This window comes from Stigmatopora argus, chromosome 16, assembly GCF_051989625.1.
Source record: "Stigmatopora argus isolate UIUO_Sarg chromosome 16, RoL_Sarg_1.0, whole genome shotgun sequence".
Taxonomy (NCBI): Eukaryota; Metazoa; Chordata; class Actinopteri; order Syngnathiformes; family Syngnathidae; genus Stigmatopora; species Stigmatopora argus.
Genome location: NC_135402.1, coordinates 687,658 through 708,660, shown reverse-complemented (window position 1 = coordinate 708,660; position 21,003 = coordinate 687,658). Strand labels below are relative to the sequence as shown.

The window sequence follows — 21,003 nt, the reverse complement described above, 5'->3', positions numbered from 1 at the left end:
GGATCCGTGCTATGAGAAAAAAAGCGCTCGCTTTTTATTGAGGGCACAGCACAGTGTGACAAGTGAGTGGCTTTCGACGGCTCTCCCAAAGACAAAAAAGGAAGATGATGGACACTTTGGAATGACAAATGACATGATGGGAATTTTTTTGGGGGGGCCTTTCTACATACATATATATATATATATATATACTATATACATATATATATGACATATGAGCAGAGCACACCATGACAGTTCACAGCATCGTCCCCTCTTTTTCTTTTCTTTTTTTGTCCTCCTGGTTCGGACTGCCAAGTTCTTCACGCCGCCGACCTCCTTTTACAAAAAACGAAAGAGCGGCACCTTTCGTCGCCGCCATTAAACGAGCTTTCCACGCCGCTATTTTTGGGGCCGGCGACGAGATGGCGTCTGCTATGGAAAAAGTGGATATAAATAGGTAGATTGGTATACACCGCTCGCTGACAAATAATTAGGCTAAGGTGGAGCTTGGGGATGAACCTAAAATGCCAGAAGCACCCGAGTTCCATTCTCTGCTCACGATTCGACTTATGGAGGTCGCTCCTTCCAACTTTCTCCACCGGGAAAGCGAAGGCCTCGCTTTTTGGGTTTTTGCTTTAGGGTTCCCCACGAGCCAGTCCATTCATTCTTTGTGGAGGAAAACAAGTACGCCAAGTCCTTTGCTCACGCTGACAGTCATAGACGTCCAATCCGCTGAGCTTTTTGTTGTTGTTGTTGTGTGTTTCCCCGGTGAACATTTTCCTCCGCGCTTAAAGCCATGCGCACTCGGCGGAAGATATTACAGTACGACAGGACCCAAAATGAATACTGAAAGGTATAGCGAGACGTACGTAGCGCAGAGCATTTTAGGTTCATCCTGAAATTTGGCACTAATCCCAACGCGTTGGGGTTCCGTCCACGAGGCGCTGCCATTGGCGCACCTTGGCGGCTTTCTCCAAAGCCGAAGGGACCTTCTGGCCCCGGGCGCTTCCCAAAGGCCGGACTTGGTTTGGCCGGGGCTCCTCCTAAGCGTCCCGGCCCGATAACAAAAAGCGTCCGTGCGTCCGTCCGTGCGTCCGTCAGGGTTGGTTAAAGTGGAATCAGTGTCAGTGAGGTGCGCTGGGCGGCGCCCCTTAAGTCTTCTCGTCCCGCTCGGTTTTGCGCCGTCCGATGTTTCGCGGCTTGATTTTCAGCGACAGCTCCCAGAGCGCCTCCTCGGCCAGGTGGTCGCTGAAGTCGTTGAAGAAGGAGACGATGTCCTCGTTGCGTTTCAGCTCGTAGTGCCTGCAAAACACGCAAAAACAAAGTTTGTTTCCGCTGGTCCTTGTTCATATTCGTTGAACTCAATAGAGTAAAAATGGCCCTCTTTAACGTTCAAATGTTTGCCTTACACTTGCTGGAAGCGGCGCATGCTGTCCAAGATGTTGAACTGCTGCCAGCGCTTGGAGAAGTTGACTTTACCCTCGATGAGGTCGGGGTTGCCCAAGTGAACGAAGGTCAGGTCTTGCAGGATCAGACCCCTGCCGAGGAAGAGCGGCGGTTCACCCCGGAGATCGACGGCCGCCGACGACGGGCGCCGGCCGGGGCGGGGTCACTTACAGGTAGGGGATGCAGGGAGGCTCCACTTCGGCCAGAGCGGCCCGGTACGCCCGGAAGGACGACGAGCTGTCGATCAGCGTGCAGTACTCTTCCAGTCCCTGAAAGCGCAAGAAATTCAACGTTGGACGGGACGGGGGGGATTTCAAGGGGGAATCCATCCGTCCGTCCAGCCGCCCTCGGTCACCTCCGACGTCTGTTTCTGCCACTCCAATCTCCGGATGGGCGCCGAGTCTAGCGCCGACAGGATGGCCAGGTAGGAGTTGAAGTTGTTCAGCTTTCTCAGGTGCTGCCCAGAGATGGCGGGAAACAAAAGGAGTCAAAGGAGAAAGGGGGCGGGGCCTTTTAGCAGACAGCCAAACTCTACCTTCATGATCTTGATGAACTTGAGCAGCAGCTTCTCCCGGTCCTGGGCTTTTTCTTGCTGAATGATTAATGAGCGCACCCTGGAGGACGCAGACGGCGGCGCGTTAAAAAGGGGCCGACCGCCGAGGACCAACCAGCCGGCTTTGCCGGTGCCCTCTCGCCCTGGTCTCCGCCCCCCCTCCTCCCTCCCAAGCCACTCACCAGTAGCTCATGTTGTTAAAGTGCTCCGTAAACTGCGTCAGGTTGGGACTCTTCTCTTCGTTCTGCTCTTTGGCCCAAAGCAAGACCTCGGGAATCTGACAAAAGCAACATTATTAGCCTCTCTCTAACCACTCTATAAGTCTATCATCGTGAAATAAAGACAATAAATGAGGAAAAATTCGCCATCTACTATTTGGGATCAAAACAAGCATAAGACAACCCGTGAATAGTGTCAGTAAGTAAAGACTATCGGTTAATTCATAAAAAAAAAAGAAATACAAAAGACTGTATGGAGCATTTCTATTGATATAAAAGCTATTTGTAAGATGCACTTGAAATGAAAAACGGGTCAATCAAGAAAAAACAATAAAGATAAAAAGTTGTCTGATTCCTGTCGTCTTTGCCGGAAAAAAAGCGGCACCTACCTCAATCTTGTAGAAGAGCTCGGCGTCGAGAAGCGTGAGTTGGTCGGCGATCTCGTGACTGCGGAAGTCGTGCAGCGTCCCCGGCCTGGGACGAGGATTCGGGAGAGTCCACGTGACCCGCCGCGCTTTCCGTGGGCTCGCCTTACGACGGACGGGGCGCTTACCTAGCCGAGACACCGCGGGAGGCCAGCGGCTTGAGCGAGTTGGTGCAGCGCAGGTGCTTCTTCTGCTCCGCCTTGTCCAGGATGTTCTTGCGCAGAACCCGGGCCAGGCTGAGCTCCCCGTTGCACACCAGCGTGAAGACCAGGTCCATCAGCTGCTTCAAGATGTCCTCCGTCAGCTCCACCAGGCTGGGAGAGAAAGAAAAAAAAATGCAATCCAAGTCAGCCTTAGCGTCGGTGTTGGTGCACAATGTATATTTATTTGTCTGTTGGGTTTTTTTGCGGACCCATGACTTACCAGAGCTCGTCCACCACACGCACCAAAACAAAGAAGGTGTTCTTGCTGACACGCTTCTTGAACGTGTCCGGACTGTGGCAAAAACTGGTGTATGTGCTTGGTGGTCAAGGAAGCGCAATTTCTAATACTATTTCCTTTTCAATCATCTTTTTCTTTCATTTAATGCCTAGAAGATCAAAGTGAATGAACATATGATTTTTTGTTTTGCCGTAAATGGTGGCGACAGGATATCTGTAGTGTAGTTTCTTGATGAGGTCCTCGGGGCTGATAAAGGTCCGATACGTGGTCAGAAAGGCTTCGCAGTACAAAACCAGATCTGCGGGTGGGAGGAACGGCGCTCAGATGGACTTCGGCGAGGGGAAGAGACCCACGGACGCGGCCTAACCTTTGCGCTCCGTTTCCGTGGCGTGGACTAACAGAATGTCTCCCGAGCCGGCGCGCACGTCAGGTCCGTCGTCATTCTGGTTGGGGGCAAAATGACAAATATTAGCCTGGCAAATGACGTATCATAACACTAAGATACTGGAGATGAAATACTTGATGCCCATTTATGTGTCAATGTCAACAGTCGGTCTTACCTCCTGTTTTAGCGTTAACCGGCTCATGATTTCCTTGTGGTCGATGAGAGAGAGCTCGTCCACGTTTTCCTCGCCGTCCTCCGTCGACTCCACCGACTTTTGCCTCCTGCACGTGAATGTCAATCCCTCATTTCAGACTTATTCATCGCCATCCCATTCTTTATTGTAAGACCGCGTCGACAACCCCAGCCACCCCAAAATGATATTAGCTATCTTTGACGGGAAAAAAACAAACATAAAGTGACCCAGAATGACCACAAAAACAACTGTCAGCGACCCAATCTCAAAAAGAAGTGAGCCACCCCCCCCTTAAAAAAGCCAAGCAATAGGTGACACAAAAAAATCATAAGGAAGTGACCACAAAATAAATATTAAAACAGAATTTGCCGCGGGAATGAACAAAACAAGAGCCTTACCTTTCCACTTCCACGGCCTCTTTGCTATTGGCGGAGGGCGTCTGGGGGGCGGGCTCTCGGAGCACGTCATCCGGGGTGGCGCTTTCCTGATTGGAAGGCAGAAAAGTGTTTGAACACGTGGGGAAAACAACAACTTTTGGACAAAAACACGACAGCACGAGAGGACGCCCGCCACCCGCCGCGTGTCCGTCCGGCCTCGCGTCAACGGCGCCGCGTCTCCGTCTCGTTTGGACGCCACGCGACACGCACCACAAGCTAAAGGACACACCCCACTCGGGAGGCTGGGGCTGCCACAAAATTCCTTCATTTCAAACGGTTTGAAATGACGAAAACACCAACGAGAAGGAATAAGTGCTATTGAGAGGCACAAAAAGAGTTTTGGGTCAACGATGTGAAGGGAGATTTTTCCATTGGTTAGCTTTCCGTTGATGGTGGCAGCCCTAGCAAAGGGAGATACCCACAAACACGTCAAAACGGCTTCCGGCATGCACACGTCTGTCACGAGGACGGACGTCTGACTTGAAAACGGGCAAGCCAGTCCAAACGCGGAGAAGCCACGCGGATGGCAATGCCTGGGAAAGCTATCGAGAAAGCTACCATTTTGCTGCCTTGTTTTTACTAATAAGTTAAGTCTTCATGATCAATTGCTAGTGATTTGGCCTATCAAAGTTCCTGGCAAAAATATATATATATACAGTGGTACCTCCACCTACGATTAGCTCGTGGTACGACGAAAATTTCGATCGAATAATTCGCCCGCCATACGATCAAAATTACGAGATGCGACCAAGCCAGGTGGCCATGACATGAGAGGCTGTTTATCATTGCAGCGCACTTTTGCGTCTTTTTTGCCGCATCTCTTTCGTGTATAACTACTATATCTACGAGCACTGAACGATTTATTCAGACGAATTTCGACCAGGAAACGCACGACGCACATGCGCGGGCAAAAAGAGGGCTTTCTGGGTAATGAAGTATACTCGTGCACACAACACCGCCCCATTTGAGTTATATTAAGCACATTTAATTACTATTAAACCACTAGTTATGTGTTACTTTGTTAATAGATGGCGAATTAGAAGAAATAAAACATTTTTTTCCAATCCAATATCCTGTTTTTGGTGTTTTTTTTCAGAGGGTTGGAACAAATTAATTTGTTTTTAGTTCATTTCAATGGGAAACATCCGCTCGAGTTATGAAAAGCTCGACATACGAGCTCAGTCCCGGAACGGATTAAGATCGTATGTCGAGGTACCACTGTAATAGAATTCGACATTTTTTTAGACAAGGCAGCATGATAACTCCCTGCTTTTTCCAGGAAGAGCATCTGGCGACGGACGGACGGACGGCACACAGGTGAAGCCCCTTCCTCTTTCTGATGCGACTCCTACTTACTCTGAGGGCCAGCTCGCCATTGGCCTGGCTAGACGAGTACAAGTTGACGTACTCGCCCTCACCGCCCTCCTCATTTGCACTCTCGCTCTATACAGGAGGGAAAAAAGCCACACGTGACGGCGTGACCACCACAGTAGGACCTCGTTGGCTGAAAGACGGCCTTCCTAGCTACTCGCTAACTAGCCTAGCATTTATTTGTATCGTAAACTTTTGCGTACAGCGCACCCCTATTCCAAAGTTTCCATTGGCTCGCATCTATCTATCAAAATCCCTCCCCCTCTCCGCAGCCGATACCCAAAGCGCGTCCTCACCACGTGAAGAGAGTCGCCAAAGGAGGACCGCGAGGGGGTCGAGCCCGACGGGGGGCCTTCCCGCTCGTCGTCGGGAACCGAGACGTCGCTCGAGTCGGCGCTCTTGCCGCCAAAGTGCCGAAGCCAGAAAGAAAAAAAGGGAAAAAAGGAAAAAAGAAAGAGAGAGGAGACGGGAGAAAACAGAGCCAAGAGATCAGATCACTTTCAAAACAGCGGAAATGGAAAGAAGAGGCGCTCAGAAAATCAATCGTACCCACAAAAGACGTACAAAACAGACACCGGGGCCCTCACATTCATTTTCATCCCAGTTGGGACCGTCAACATTTGGAAAAGCAAAGCCACGCTAAAAGTCAGACATAAGTCAAATCAACGACAAGGAATTGAGGAAAACAACGGCCCCGATTATGCTAACGCCTTGGCCACCACTGGGAGGCGCTGTGGTGCTGCATAGACAGGTAGAAAACGACAATAAGAAAAGGTCGCACAAGTGTTAGAGAGTGGATACATTCAACATTTGGAGAGTTGATTGAATATGTTGTGATCAAATGCTAACCTTTCTTAGAGAAACGAGTGGATTTTTAATTCAAAGCAGGTGGTTTTCTTTGGTTTAGACCAGAATCCTTTTGCTTTTTTTTTGCTGTGGTTTCCATTCCGATTGCAATTTTTGCAAGCGACGTGCCATTTGACAACAAATCGCAATCCTAGTGATGTTATTAAGGTGCGCCGTAACCTTTGGAAAAAAAAAAGCATGTGTTCGCTAAATGCTAACAACCTGTGCAAACACGTTGCGCATACCAATACACTGACACGTTTTGGATTGCAGTGATTCAATCCATGTTTGACGAGGAGGACGGCAGAGAACGCCACGGGACGGGCCCCGCCCACACAAAATGCAAATGACACACAACCCCGTCAATGGTAGCCAGTTAAGAAACGGGGCGTGGAGATCAGAAGAAGAGAAAAAAACATGGAAAATAAAAGCAAAGAAAAATGGGACGAGCGGATGGACACTCACCACGGGCGGGGTCGAGGCGGCTTGGCCAATCAGGTAGGAGTTAGAGACGGACAGGCCCAGCCCAGAACCCGCCTCCCAAGGCTGGAGGTGGCAGGAGAGTGAGGAAGAGGAAGAGGAAGAAGGGGAAGAGGAGTGGGAAGCCTGACGCAAAGAGAGAGAAAAATAAAAGAAATAAAGAAAGAAAGGAAAAAGAAAAAGAGAGCAGACAAGTCACGAGAAGGAAGGAAGGAAGGAAGGAAAGAGCCCATTAATCCGTTTGGTGAGCGACGAGACCAGAGTCAAAAGGCCGTCAGCTCGCGTTCATACGTTCACATACGCTTATGCGTTGTGGTAGTTAGCAAAAGAAGAAGAAGGAACAACAATTGTATTCAAAGTGAACGTCGTACTGTTCACTTTCCCGCAAATGCAGGTGGCCGTTTTTTAACGCGTGTTCTTCCTTCCTTACCAGTTGCCGTTGCTTGGGCGGCAGCGCCGGCGGCAGGAGCGGCTCGTGGACCGAGTCGGTGCTGCTGAAGGAGTCGTTGAAGCCGTAGACCTCCTGGAAGCGCTTGTTGCGCTGCTCGTAGATGCTCTCGCTCTGAGGCATTTGGTAGAAGACGGACGGCTGCGGCTCCGAGTAATCCTCCACGAACTGCATGTATTGCAGGACTGTGCATAAAAGAAAAAACAATTCATTATTGGGGACCAAAAGGGACATTTTTTTTGAAAGACCTTTCCCATTTTGAAACCCTTTCCGGGGCAACCAGTCACTAGTTTGGGAGCGGAAGCCACCCCTCGCCAACGGAATGACACGGGCGTGCAGGAAGTGATGCCGAGAGGGTGTGACGGGAAATGCAGCTGGGGCCATTGTGGCACATCCTGCTCGATATTTCCTTGACATAATCATCAGACGGGCCCCTTTGGACTCGGGCTCTCGGTGGCTGACGGCGGTCGGGATTGGACCCCAAAAACAACAACTGTTATTACGCCCAGTCACTTTGGCACATTAACACTTAACAGCAACTTATCCTAAAATGATTAGGAATGGAAAAAAAAACACATCCAATATTTTTAGGTGATAAATGGTTGTCTTTGCTGGAAAAAGGATTTGTGTTTTTTAAAACTACTTTATAAAAAAACAAATGCTAAATTTTCCTACTTCTTTTTACATGCTAAAAAGCAGAAAACAAGAGATATCGTAAAATTCCCTGATTTCTGTAATATAAACAGTAACTGCCAAAGTAGGAATAGATGAGTTGACTAATGGGGGTTTATTATAACAGCCCATTCATCATTTATAGATCATTTTTTAACACAATCTATCATTCCGGTTGAAACGGAATGGACGTGCGTGGCTATCCACGACGGCTCAAGAGCGTACTCACTGGGTTTGTTTTTCTTTTCCGGCAGAGGAGGCGGGCTGGAGGGCACGTCGCCGTTGTCGGCGCAAATGTAGCGCGCCACAAAAACGCCGCCGCCGTTGCTCTGCGGCGCGGGCGTGAAGAGCGGGAAGGGCGGTGGCTCCTCCTCCGACAGGTTGTCGTACTGGGACGGGTAGCGCTCGTAGACTTTGGAGCCTCCGTCCGGGAAGGGCGGCGTCTGCGTGCTGCGCCGCTTTTTCTGGGGCAGGGCGGGCGGCGCGCTGATGCGCGACAGCGCCTCGGCCGACGCCGTCCAACCGTGGGGGGCCGGCGCGCTGAAGCGGGGGTGCCGCGGCATCTGCCCGGGCTGCGGCGACGACGACTCGCTGTGCGACTCGGGCAGCGGGCTGAGGCAGCCACCACCGCCGCCGCCGCCCCCGCCGGCGGGGCCCTCCCCCACAGAGAGGTCCTGGTGGAGGAAGTCGTAGTCGGGGTCGTAGTTTTCCGCGTTGTCTGAAAGGGGGAAAGAGAAAATCACTTTCAAAGACGGAGAAGCGACACCCCCAAAATTGCACAGGAAACCTGGATCTTGTCGGGACCCAAAGCGAAGCGCTCACGCTCACCTAGCGTCTCGCAGCTGGTGTTCCGAGAACACTGTCCGCTGTCCCGCTCCATGGAGGAAAGCTGCTCGTCCGATTTGCTGAGCTTGCCCATGCTGCCGCGAGGGGACAGGCGCGGCGAGTCCCCCCCGTAGGACTGGCTGCCCCCCGAGAAGCGCCGCTGGACAAACTCCTGCTCGTAGTCGTGCTGCTGCAACGCCACCTCTTTATTAGTCTCGTCGACCGCTAAACGTTAGGCTAGCGCAGGGGTAGGGAACCTATGACTCGGGAGCCACATGTGGCTCTTTCGATGGGTGCATCTGGCTCTCTGCTAACATGTGAGCTAAAATATGGAACCCGCTGGTGACAGAACTGAGCTACTACGTCCAGTGCTGCTTTAGTCTTCTTTTTTTTGCATTAGACTCTGCTAGAATGCATCCTCTCATTGATTAGCAACTGCATAAGAATGTTGTCAAAAGTATTCTTTTTTTTTTTCACTTTAAAAGTGGTGAAATTACTCAAATAAAAGACACCCATTTACATGTATTTTGACTTTTAAATTCAGAGTATGGCTCTCAAGGAATAACATTAGAAAATATGAATTGTTTATGGCTCTCTTCGTCAAAAAGGTTCCCGACCCCTGGGCTAGCGGCTTGAATGATAGCTAGCTTAGCTAGCCAACGGAGCGGAGCACCGACCTGTCTGTGGACGCTGCAAGGCAAACTGGATCCCCGGCTCATGGGGGCCACCACCGCCACCCGCGTCGGCGAAGGGGCCGACTGGCGCTTCTTGGGCGGGAGGGCCGGCGGAGGGCTGTGGTCCGTAAACACACACACAGTGGGCGAGAATCAATCAGGGTTTAAAAAAGCACATCTCTTCCCAAAAAAAAAGGACACTGGCGACAAGGTGGAACCTCATTCACAACGCACAACTTTGCTTTTGTAAACTCGCCGGTTCCTTTGATATTTTTCCATCATTTTGCTGACTTATAATCAGATGCCAATTGGATTCAGAATTTAAAAAAAAGATTGACGTCATCCATTAATTTAAAAAAAAACGTTTCTAATCCAGTTTGTGAACGGAGGTTCCACGAAACGTTCCGACCGCTTCGGTCCTCGACGGCGACGGTTAAAAAGGGCGCGTGTGTGCGATGGAGGCCAACGAGGGGACAGTCTCACACGCTCATGCATCTTTGACCAATGGCGGACAGTGCCACACAAACAAAAAGAATGACGCCATGCGGGCCCATCCGATGGGGAAGCTTCATGGCTGGGGTGTTTGTTCAAAAAACGGTCACCACGGGTGAGTGATGCTTTGAGCTAACAACGTACTTCTCCTTGAGAGCGGCTTTCCTTTGGCCACCGTCACAAGTCAACTGTGCTCTGTGGCCAGAAGCCAAAAAAGGGGGAGACAAAGTTGGAGGAGGAGACAGCTTGAGACAACACAAAGAGCAAGACAGGAAGACAAAGCCAGTGACAAATCCCCCCCCCCCATTTCTGGAGCCGGAATTACAACTTTTACTTCCGTCCGTCTGAACCGCGAAAAGAGTTGCGTCCGTGTTCACGCATTCTTCCTTCATTTTGCTTAAGAAGAAAGACGCCGTCACTTTTGTCGCGTGGAACGGCGCAAGCTCTGGGCGTGTTTAGCAATAGCATTCTCGTGGCTACGTCCACATGGAGCGTGTTATTTTTGAATAACCCAGTTTGTCCAATGGCTTGATTCTACTATTTTCTTTCCATTTTTTTTCTTCTCCGCCGGCGACACCGTTTGGGGATGGCGCTCTTGAACGGAGACCGAGGATGAAAAACGGTACCTGAGCTCCGCCATCTTGGCTTCCGGCAGCGGCGGTTTGGGAGGGGCCACGTCCTCGTCGGCCGCGTCCGGCGGCGCCGGTGCCGGGGCCTTCTTCCCCGCCTCGGACTCCCGCTCGGTAGAGGGCGCCCCCGAAGGTACGCTGCCGCTGGACACGTATTTGAAATGATCATTTAGAAAAGAGGACTTTGTTTCCCAGCCTATTTTCCGCCCATTTTTAATGCTCACCTTTGTGGGTCGACCACGGGAGGCGGCGGCGGGGGCGGCTTGTTGGACCCGGTGGGCGAAGGCTGCTCTTGCTTCTCGATGGTGAGCTTGACCAGCTCCTGCGGACGCCAACGCCGGTTCACCGATTGTCGGACTTTGCGGTCTCGGCCGGCCGGCCGGCCGGTCCTACCTTGACGCCGTCCAGCACGGCTTTGATGACGTTGGTCACCGAGGTGACGTTGTCCTTGTCGTCCAGGTCGATGCCGTCCAGCATCACCTGGTCGGCCCAGCGGATCAGGTTGGCCAGACTCTGGTACACACGGTTGTGGCAGGAAGACAACGCCGAGCTGCGGAAATACGCCGGCTTTCAAAAGGGACTCCAGACTATCCGTATTATCTTTAAATTGGAGTGCATTATAACCAAGTTGCATGTGCTGTTGGTCAGTGAATATCTTTCCATGGTTAAAAATTCAAGTTAAAAAGAAAAAATACATGAATGGAATATTTATTTTGCCACATGGCCTCGCCGCGACGTGCCCCGACGCGTTTGTGTTTGTGCTGGAAAACCCACCTGTGCTGTATGCGGGCCTCCCCCTGAACCAGAGGCAGGATGGCCTCCAGCACTTTGCTGGCCGAGCCGGGGAGCATCTCCAGGACCTTCTTCTCCACCACCATCTTGTCCACGATGGTCTTGAAGTAGCGAAGGGCGCGCACCACCTCCTTCTCGTGCTCCTCCAAGCGACTGACCTTCTGCATTGACAAAATGTCACCATCGAGATACGCCACGTGAAGGTGTCAAAGAAGAGAGAAGGCGGGACACGCGACACGCTGACTGACCTTGTTGAGCGGCTTTTCGGCGCTCTTGGCGGCGGGCTCCGGCTGCAGTTGCTTGCCCTTCTTGGACGGAGTCCTCTTGATCTTGGGAGAATGGAACTTGTCCATCAGCTTCATGGTGAACGAGGACAGGTGAGACCGCTGCGAGTCTGCGTGCGGATTGAGAGAAGAAAATGGCCTTTTTTATAGCAGACATTGGCGCTCAAGAGAGGAAGAAAACTCCATTATTTAAGCTGCAAGTTAAGATTTTGGGGGGGGACCTTCTTCCAGTGGTTAGCATAAAAGTGGCTATGTTTCATTCCGTGCTGAATGTCCTCCAACGAGGATAAAAATAGCGACAGAATACAGTTTCCTGACATGAGTCAATATTGAGTGATGCGTATGATCCAGTGAGGCTGACATTATCCTTGCTATGATTCACTTGAAAACAGAAAAAAAACATTTAAAAAGCCAATACGAGAACTACATCCGATTTGAGGAACTGTAATCTGAACGCCTGAATCCAGTCCAAAAGGGCCAAATTGTACTTTTCAAGTCAAGCCACATCTGCTCTAAAATGACACTGGACACGCATGCAGTAACTCTGACAAATAAACACAACACAAATGTGCTCATCGACGCAACATTTCCAACCTATTTGGCTCCCATATCAATACAGCCAAACATCTGCTTACACACAAACACACATCCTTTGCGACGTAGTCAAGCAACAAGTCGGTGTTCCACAATACATCATTTATGCCATAAAATGGACAAGACTGGGCCGCGGGCCGGCTTCACGACACCGCGAGAAGTGATTGGGGAGCGGGATTGCGACGCGAGAGAAGATGAGCGGAAGGAAAAGGCTCCATCGTTTAGCCGCTCCATTGACGTGTCAACCTCCTGCTTTCATTAATGACCGGCGTCATATTAAGAATCCCCTTCGGGGCCAGTGCAGTGCGAGGAGTGCGAGTTGCAACAAGGCCGGCCGGGTGAGCAAGCCCCGCTTTGGAATGTCGTTCCGGTTAATGGTTGAAAACGTCAGCGAGACCCGAAGAGGGGAAAAAAAAGGAGAAAAACACCATAGATTTTTGACAGAAAGCATCCCTGCTGCTCTTCGCACGAGTGGCCCTGAGAAAATATCAATGAAGTAGACGAGCTGTTGTGCGAGAACAATCTATAGTATCTGAGCAAAAAGGGGAAAAAAACCTTTTTTTTTTAATCTATTTATGACTTTTTGAGCTCAAACAGTAAACAAGGGCTTGGCGGGTTTTCCCAACTACAAGTCACAACAACAAAAATCTAATTTGAACCTCCAAAGTAGCTCGTTTATAGACTCCTACAGGCTGACTAATAATATGCTATGTCATCAATTCATTTGGCTTCAACAGCCTGGAGGCTCACAAGTATTAGACGCCATCAAAGAAAGCGCTCCAAGCTTGGGGTCTCTGGCCGCGAACGACTCTTTCCAAAGTATTAGACGTTTGTGGCCATCCGTGGGAGGCAAAGAGTTTTTTTTAAAAAGAGGTCCAGTCTTCAGGTCTCGCACTTGTTCATTCACACGTCCCACAAAGTGTCTTTTCAGGGACCCACGGGAAAGCGGATCGCATCGCCGGAGGGGCGGCCCCGAAGAAAGACGACTTCATTGCCCATTCCGTCGCCGCGCCAGCCTGACAAAACGCTCCGTTCACTGGGTGGGTGGGATGCGTGGCCTGGACTCAAGTGGCTCGCTAGTACCTGTGGCGGGGCGCCTTCCCACTTTTACAGCCTCTTGGCTTCAATGGCGTCTCTGTTTCGGCTCAACGCCGACAAAGCTTTTGGTTTGCCTAGCCCAGACATGGGCAAACTACGGCCCACGGGCCATATACGGCCCGTTAGACCTTTTAATCCGGCCTGCCGAAGTTGTCCAAATTATTATATATATTTTTTTATGCGGTCAAAATACAGGAAATCATTGGATGACCTGCATGAGCAATTCTGCCGTCGGTTTTGTGATTTTGGAAAAATGGACAGCTGGTGTCATGTCCTTTCTCACAAGACCCGGAAAGGGTTCCACAGGAGTTGCCGTTGGAACTGATTGGTCTCCAATGTGACAAGTTCAACTCCCTGAAAGTCTCGGAGTTTTAGGCTTCATTAAGTGCAGCCAAATTTCCAAACATCCAGAAGATGGCACAGAAGATTCTGGTGTTATTTGGCTCTACACGTGTGTGTGAACAGACCTTTAGTCTGATGAAAACCAAGAAAGCACCCCATAAATCCCAGATGAGTGATGAGTATGTTCATACTTTAGTCCTTTTTTTCTGTTTATGTTTCATATGTACTGTTAACGGATGCCGTTTTTTATATGTATCGTATCTTGTGCTGAGCCAGCCCACCCGCCTGTCAAATTTTTAAAGTCAATGTGGCCCCCAAGCCGAAAAGTTTGCCCAACCCTGGCCTAGCCCTCGTCTGGCGCTTTCATTCACGGCAGCCTAAAAGCGCACCGAAAATGGCACGGGAGCCAATCTTGTGACCAAAAATAGTTGGGAAATCTGTACGGAATAATGCTTCGGGACGTCATTGAGCTATCACTGACGATAGTGGTTGATTATGGCGGCCCGAATGGGCAGACATAAAAGACCTCTGAAGGAAACCACGGCCACCAAGATGAATTGAACGCTGGAAATACACGGAAGGTCGACTTGAGTGGCGCCGCGATGAATATACGCGGAGGCCGGAGCCCCGAAGGTGTAGGTCGTTTCATTGTCCTAGATCATCGGCACAAACAAAGCGCGAGCGTTCGCTCGGTCCGCCGTCGACGGCCAAACGCGAGATGATCCCGAAACGGGCAAAATGTCAGTGGCTGGGTTTACCGCGGATTACTACCCGCGTACTTCCGTGACGCGGCGGCGATGCCAAGTGTTTTCCAAAATCGCCCGTTCCGCTCTGACGAGCTTAATCGAGCCCGGGGGCGTGTTTTACGAGGAAAAGCTCACATCGCATCATGGAATTTGTTCCGGAAGGAAATCTAGATTGGAAACGACAAGAAATATGCATGTTAGTTGGACTTTTTGGGACAGAAATCTTGAATTTTGGTGGAAAGAGGTGTTGTTTTTTTAGTGGACTGGACTTTTCACCATCGTACAAAGCTGCCTTTGTACGATGGAGATGCCAAAGTTTACCCGGAAACACCGGCGTTCCAAAATGTCCAGAGAAGACGAGAAAGCTAAAATGGTGACGAACGCAGGCGTCATGTGGAGCATTCAAAGTGGGAAATAGCACACCCCGTTTTTTTTTGTTTTGTTTTTTTTCTTCTTTCTTTTGGGCTACCCCTCCTGTTCCTTCCCCCGTGACGCCGAAGCCGCTGGCTCCGTTTCCCGTCCCTCGGCGAGCGCCGCTCCCTCTTTTGTGGACATGACGACATGGTCCATTCGCAGCGGTAAAAAAAAAGCCCAATTGATACCCAAAATATGAAACGGTATTTTTCCGATGAGAAGCCGCTACTTTTTTCTCTCCCGGCTTTAATAATGAGGGATTTTTTTGCACGCTAACCAGCCTCCTGCTTCCGGTCATTAATTGATTATTTTAGTGCATTTCAGACTCTAGTATTCCCATATTTGTGAAAAGACGAGTTATTAACAGCTTTAAGACCATTTGTATTCAAGGGAAGATCTTTGAATCTAATAAAAAGAAAGAAAAATGCTAGCATGAAGCTACTTAAGGACTCTTTTTAAGGCGATAGAATTGTTTCACAAGTTTGACAGGTGAATGGTTAAAGTCAAGTGTTGTTTAGTTTCAGACTGACTGTGAAAAGGCTTGTTGATAATCTTAATTTAGTTAATAAAGAGGTTTTTTTTAATATTCCTATGTGAATATCCCCTTTGAAAACACGCCCGTGGCTTATATAAGTGTATCATTTTTCAAATGTACGATATTTGGGTAGAGCCAGGTGCGCTGAATGCAGTGACATTTCAAACACAAGCTGATTTGTCCCAAAAAGAAAAGACTTTAAAAAGGCTTTACAAGCGTTGGATCGTGGTGGTGACGTTTTGGGGACAGAATGGCAACATTTTCAGCCACTTTCAACTTTAAGAGCCGGAACGAGTAAGTCGAGCAACTGACAGCCAGACGGCGGCAAAGTCCGTCGGCGAAAGCCACCAGACGAAAGAGACCCGCCAGGTGCTATAAATACCCGTGCTGTCAGCCGCGCTAACGTGAGTAGCAAAACAAAGCGCCGTGTTCGGAAGGACTTCTGAGCCCTCGACAGCTGCTTCCAGCGAGAGGCCCGATAAAGTGCGGAATTCTGCGTCTGCGTCGGGCCAGATGCAGAAAGGAAAGAAAAAGAGCAATTGAATGCACCGCCTTGCAACGCCCTGCTCCAGATGCTCACAGTCAAAGTCCATCTTAAAGATGTGGGTCAAAGGCGCAACAGGACAAAGCGCTGTTGTGGGACGACGCTGTGTTTACTTTCCAAGTGGCTCTACAACAATTTATGACCAGCGGTGACAAAAATGGGGACACTGGGAAAAAGAAAACGGCAGGCCAAAGCCTCTTCCGTTTGGTTCGGACCAAACTCAAGACCTTTGTGAAGAGAAAATGATTGGCGGGCGGGCCTCCCCCCAAAAATGCTTTCCATCAATGCCACTTACTCAACGGCACTGAATCGAAACAAAGGACATCAAATTGAGGATGTAAACACAAATATAAAAAGTCAACAACGCCGTGGGCAACCATTTTGACGGCATTCTTCCACAGAGGCGGTTAAAACGTTGTTACGGCAATGCCGCGGCTCGTGCTAAGCAGCGAGGTCGGGGCCAAATGACAACATCCCCACCCCCCGCTGGGGCTCGCCGTGGGCTTTCGGCCAACGCCGACATGCTGTTTTCCAAACAAGGCATTACAGGACCCTGACGCAACCATAATCTCAACTCGCTCATTCGCGGGGACGTGACATGTTGCCGGTTACTAAACATACCGTGCAACTGAAAACAAGTTCACGTTGGAGCAAAAATACCCAGCGCACAAACACTCCCCCCCTGCGAAAGGCGGAAGGATGTGGCCCGGGCGAGTGGCCTCCCCGCGTTGGGTCCGCCCAGGGTTTTTTGGGCTGAGCAAATGAGCACCTCGAGCAAAGCCACACGACCCAAAAAGCCTGGAGAGGAATGTCCCCCGCTGCACTCCATTGTGCCACACAAAACCGTTAAGCTAAATACAGTACCCTTTATGAAAGAGCAGTAGCTACTGTTTTTGGCACCAGCCAGCAAAATGCAGCATGAGAAAATAAATACTAGTCATAATCCCGTTTTGGGGAAGGTTAGCTTTGATCAGAGACCAAGAACAAACATTGTAAGAGACCCAAAAGTTGAATAAAAGTCTGATAACGCCGTTAGCTTACCCAACAATTCAAAATAAAATCGCCAGTATAGTCCAGAGAATTAAGAAGTACTTGAAAACGGACAGACCCAAAGGGAACTAAAACTGGACACAAGTTCACCATAACGATTTACCCGAGTAATCGTCTTCGAGGTCCCCCGCTAGCGAGGAGTCCGTCTCCTCGTCGGAGGCCCGGCTCCTCCTCCAGCTGGCGTTGCCCATCCGGACAACTCGGTGGAAGCCAAACGAGCCCCGGACGGAGGCTTCTTTTGTTCCCCCGCCTAACTAACGGCTACCCGCTGTTGAGACTGGCATTTTTTTGTCTTTTTCGCGCAGCCCTGCTGAGAATTAGTCAGAGGCTAGCTCATCGCCACCACGCTCACTTGACCCGCACTTCCACAAAAGAGTCAGGAAGCGCCGGAAAGCTCTCCTCGGACAGATGCCGCCGCAGGTGTCGGGGGACGAGGCGGCGCGAGGGCGCATCCGAGTGTGGCGCGGCTCAGAAAGTGACTCGTCTGAACCGGAAAACCGTCTCGAGTGACATGCGCCGTCTTCCCCAACCATCTGGACGTGAACGCTTGGCAAAAATAAGCCGGGCAAAATCTCTCGCCGCAGTCGTTCGCGGGCGTTCGGACGGCGCGAACTTGCCGTCCACGGGTCGCTCCGAGTTTCCCAGCGTTTCCCGACGGATTCCCCGCCTCGCCCTCCTGGCTTTCCCATGCAAATCCCAATAATTATAGCGCGGCAGAAAAAAAACAAGTCTCTGATGGAGCCGACGAGTGAAAGTTTTTGCGGCCAAAACAAACCTCAAAATGGCGTGTATCCTTGTGTTCCTCAAATTCGGAGGATTTTTTTTCCTGAAACAATTTGTGAGACATTTTCGATAGCAAAACATGTCTGCCGTGATAAAAAGGCTCCGAATCAACACAAGCGTGCTAACTCCGAGTAAACTCCGTGGCTTTAAACGACAAACACGTGCCACCTAGGTGAGACGCTCGAGAGAGAGGCCAAAAATAGGTCGCCACCGTCTACTGCCATTGACTGCCAACGCCGTCACGTCACACCGGCGCACACTTTCAGCGCCCGCCATCCGTTTTTCCGCCGCTGACGGCAAACCAACATTTGCTGGGCCAACAAAACGCGATTGATTCAAGTAGACGGTGCAACGCAACGGTCCAAAAATTCTTCTCATACCAAAATATATGACTTCTGTGATTCTCCGGGAAAACAAATCTAGCAGATTGTTCCGGTCGATATATTATATTACACGGGCTTCCAATGGGTGACATTGTCGGGCCCCGGTAACTATAGCGACGGTGAAGAATGTCGACATGCGACGTCTCCAGTCAAGCCGGCGAGCTTTGCCCGCCTTTTGCTGCGCTCGCTACGGCAACCATTTGGCACGGTGCATTCTGGGCCGCAACAGAAGGAAGGACCCCCTAAAAGCCAATTCTCCTGATGACAACAAGCAGATGCAATCAAATCCGCCTCTTAATGTCACGTCGGACGATAAACGAAACCTTTTGAGCGCAAGAGACAAACAGCTAGCGAAGCCTGTGCCACCTACAACGCTACGCAAAGTACTACTAATGCATTAAAATATAAATACTTTTGTTTTGGGATCGTCTATCTGAAAAACGTGTCATTTTAGTCTCAATTAGAGAGCCTTTCTGTACCAAATATAATGTTCTCTTCTTGCTCTCAGGCACATAAAAGAGTAAAAAAAAGACAACTATATTACAAAGTTTGGCTGAATGTTGGAAAGAATTACCATATGCAACCTCAACAAACATTACTATGGCAAACCGACACGTAGAATACGGTATATTATTTGGAGATAGTGGCTCATTTTTTTACTAGCTTGCAGAAAATAATTGTAAAAAGCACGCTTGCATAAACAACAAGAAAAATCTTTGTTTTTATGAATATGCAAGCCATCCTAGTTAGAAGCTGAATTTATCGCGTTTTGCCCTGTTTTCTGAAAATCCTCAAAACTGGCAGCGATTACGATGTTATTATGCTAATGTTGATGGGTATTATTTTTTTCTCAGCATGGTGGATATGACAAGCTTTAGTATATTGACAGTATCGTTTTGTGTTTGTTACATTAACATTGAAACAGGTGACAAGTATGTTATTACGCTAATGTTATTTTTTTTCTCAGCATGGTAGAGTGGTAGGGTCTACAGAGGATTACATTTTCGTATACTGACAGCATCATTTTGTTTGTTTATAAATGGAACCTCATGATCACGACTTGACTTGATGGGGTATTTTCTTTAGACCGGTAATTACAGATAAGACAGCGATAATTACTCATTGAATTTATTAGGGCGAGACTTTAGGGCTAAGAATAAAAATGTTTTTTTCATAACACGTGTTGTTTATGATAATGAACCCAAGTGGAGTCGAGAAAGTACGTCCACGTCGTCCAAGCAAGCCAAAGCAGCAGTACTAGCTAGTCGAACGACAGGCTAACCGTTAGCCGCTCGGCTTCGTGCCCTTCGGAACGCCGCCTGCCGCCCTCCGCCCCTCGTTCCGGGGCTTAGCTGGCCGGGTGAAAGTGGCCCCGACAACTAGCTTCCCTTTACGCCCAAAAGTGAAAGCGAAATGCACGAAAACGAAGCGAAAAGCCAGCTAAATCTTGTATTAATGCAGCGTGTTTACTAGCGAGGAAGGATGCCGGCGGAGTAGCCCCCCACCAAAAAAAAGAAAATGGGGAAAAAAAGAAGCTAAAACGCTAAGCTACTTCAGCATCACGACCGAGGCCCAATTGGACAAGCGGATATATGCAATGAATACTAGTGAAAGCGAGAGGAGAGCAGAGGTCCCCCGGCCTCGCCTAGCCACGCCACGCAGTACCGTTACACGACGCACTCGGTCCGGTCCTTACCTTGCTTGCTCTCGATTTTGCCCGACATTTTCTTCCCGTCTCCGGCCACGCTCGGGGGTTCCGACACAAACGCTGGAGCCTCGGTTCCTATTGCCTCCTCTTCCCCACGCCGAAGTGTCGGTCGGAGGTTTCCGATGGGCTCGAAACAATGTATCCGTCTTCCGCACGCATGGTGCGGGGGTGAAAAGAGGCCGCTCTTGAGACGAGCCTGTCCGCCGCTGGCTGCGCTTTCTCTGGGCTCCACACGTTGACGTCTGGGGGGGGGGGGAAGCGGAGACTCGCGATGAGGAACCGCAACCAGACAGCCCGAGACCGACCCGCCGTGTCAGCGACCCCCCGTGGTAGGAATGAGCAACTGCAATCTGTCAACAACGTGCGTGTGTGTGTGAAGCCCCAGGCCCACTAACTCCATCTGCTGCTATTGACGGCGACTGACGTCCAACCGATTAAAAAAATGAATCATATGCTTACAACTCATTGGCTCCTTGGCTAAAATTATGAATGGAAAGATCACAATTGATTACCCTAACGACCCGTGGACAAATCCAATAGTATTTCTAGTTAGCAAACTCTAAGGCTAAATAATTAAATCCCTCCTTGAATTAACTCTGAAGCAAAGAAAAAATAAACGATTAATCTCATACGACTCCTCGGGGGATCTCAAGTTAAAACAATGAATCGAATGCTTACAACTTGTTCATTTAACTTGAAACACTAATCTTTCCTCCAGGTAGGAGAAAAAGTGTGGGCGTTGAATGTTTAAACTCCAACTGTTCTCTCAACAAAAAATGTGGGTGCTCGTGCCATAAAAGTGGGATTGTTTGAAATAAATCTTTTACGGGCCAAAGTGTGGTGGTTACATTTCGAGACGGGAGCCGTCTTCTATTCTCAACGCTAGTATCTACATATTATTTATTATAACATGTTATCTATGCGTGCCACGCAAAGAGAGAAAGTCATCGACGCAATTGTTTGCTTATGAATTTATGAGGAAAATGAATTATTGACCTGACTCACAGAAGGATCTTATTGTTGCTTGGCGTGATCTAGGTCAGCCGCCGCAAAGTGCTGACACGCAAGCATACGTGTTTTTAATTAGTGATCCGCCCCTTTACTATGGGACACCACAGTCAAATTAATACATCATGAAAGCCCATATATTTAAAAAAAAATAGGCTAACTTGAAATGTGCCATTAAAAATCAGCTCTTACTATTTTTCTTACA

At 49.5% G+C, this 21,003-nt stretch overlaps 1 protein-coding gene across 3 annotated transcripts; it reads right to left on the bottom strand.

Annotated features, from left to right (window-relative positions):
* Positions 1-10: 10 nt before the first annotated feature.
* Positions 11-19,944, bottom strand: rapgef1b (Rap guanine nucleotide exchange factor (GEF) 1b). Of its 3 annotated transcripts, none has more exons than XM_077622895.1 (27): positions 19,779-19,944; positions 11,558-11,703; positions 11,292-11,470; positions 10,911-11,067; positions 10,742-10,839; positions 10,515-10,661; positions 10,033-10,083; positions 9,400-9,514; positions 8,726-8,912; positions 8,127-8,615; positions 7,208-7,410; positions 6,763-6,903; positions 5,748-5,849; positions 5,437-5,523; positions 4,042-4,127; positions 3,626-3,731; positions 3,433-3,508; positions 3,279-3,363; positions 3,048-3,140; positions 2,753-2,938; positions 2,589-2,673; positions 2,164-2,258; positions 1,964-2,042; positions 1,784-1,885; positions 1,600-1,697; positions 1,392-1,520; positions 11-1,284 (listed from the first exon to the last, which is right to left on the bottom strand). In XM_077622895.1, exons 1-27 carry the CDS (start codon positions 19,804-19,806, stop codon positions 1,134-1,136), a joined length of 3,501 nt encoding a protein of 1,166 aa, XP_077479021.1. In that variant the 5' UTR covers positions 19,807-19,944; the 3' UTR covers positions 11-1,133. The 3 variants fall into 3 exon arrangements, with proteins under 3 accessions (XP_077479021.1, XP_077479022.1, XP_077479025.1); XM_077622896.1 differs by having other exon boundaries at positions 8,726-8,909; XM_077622899.1 differs by lacking the exons at positions 5,748-5,849; positions 6,763-6,903.
* Between the last annotated feature and the right edge of the window lie 1,059 nt (positions 19,945-21,003).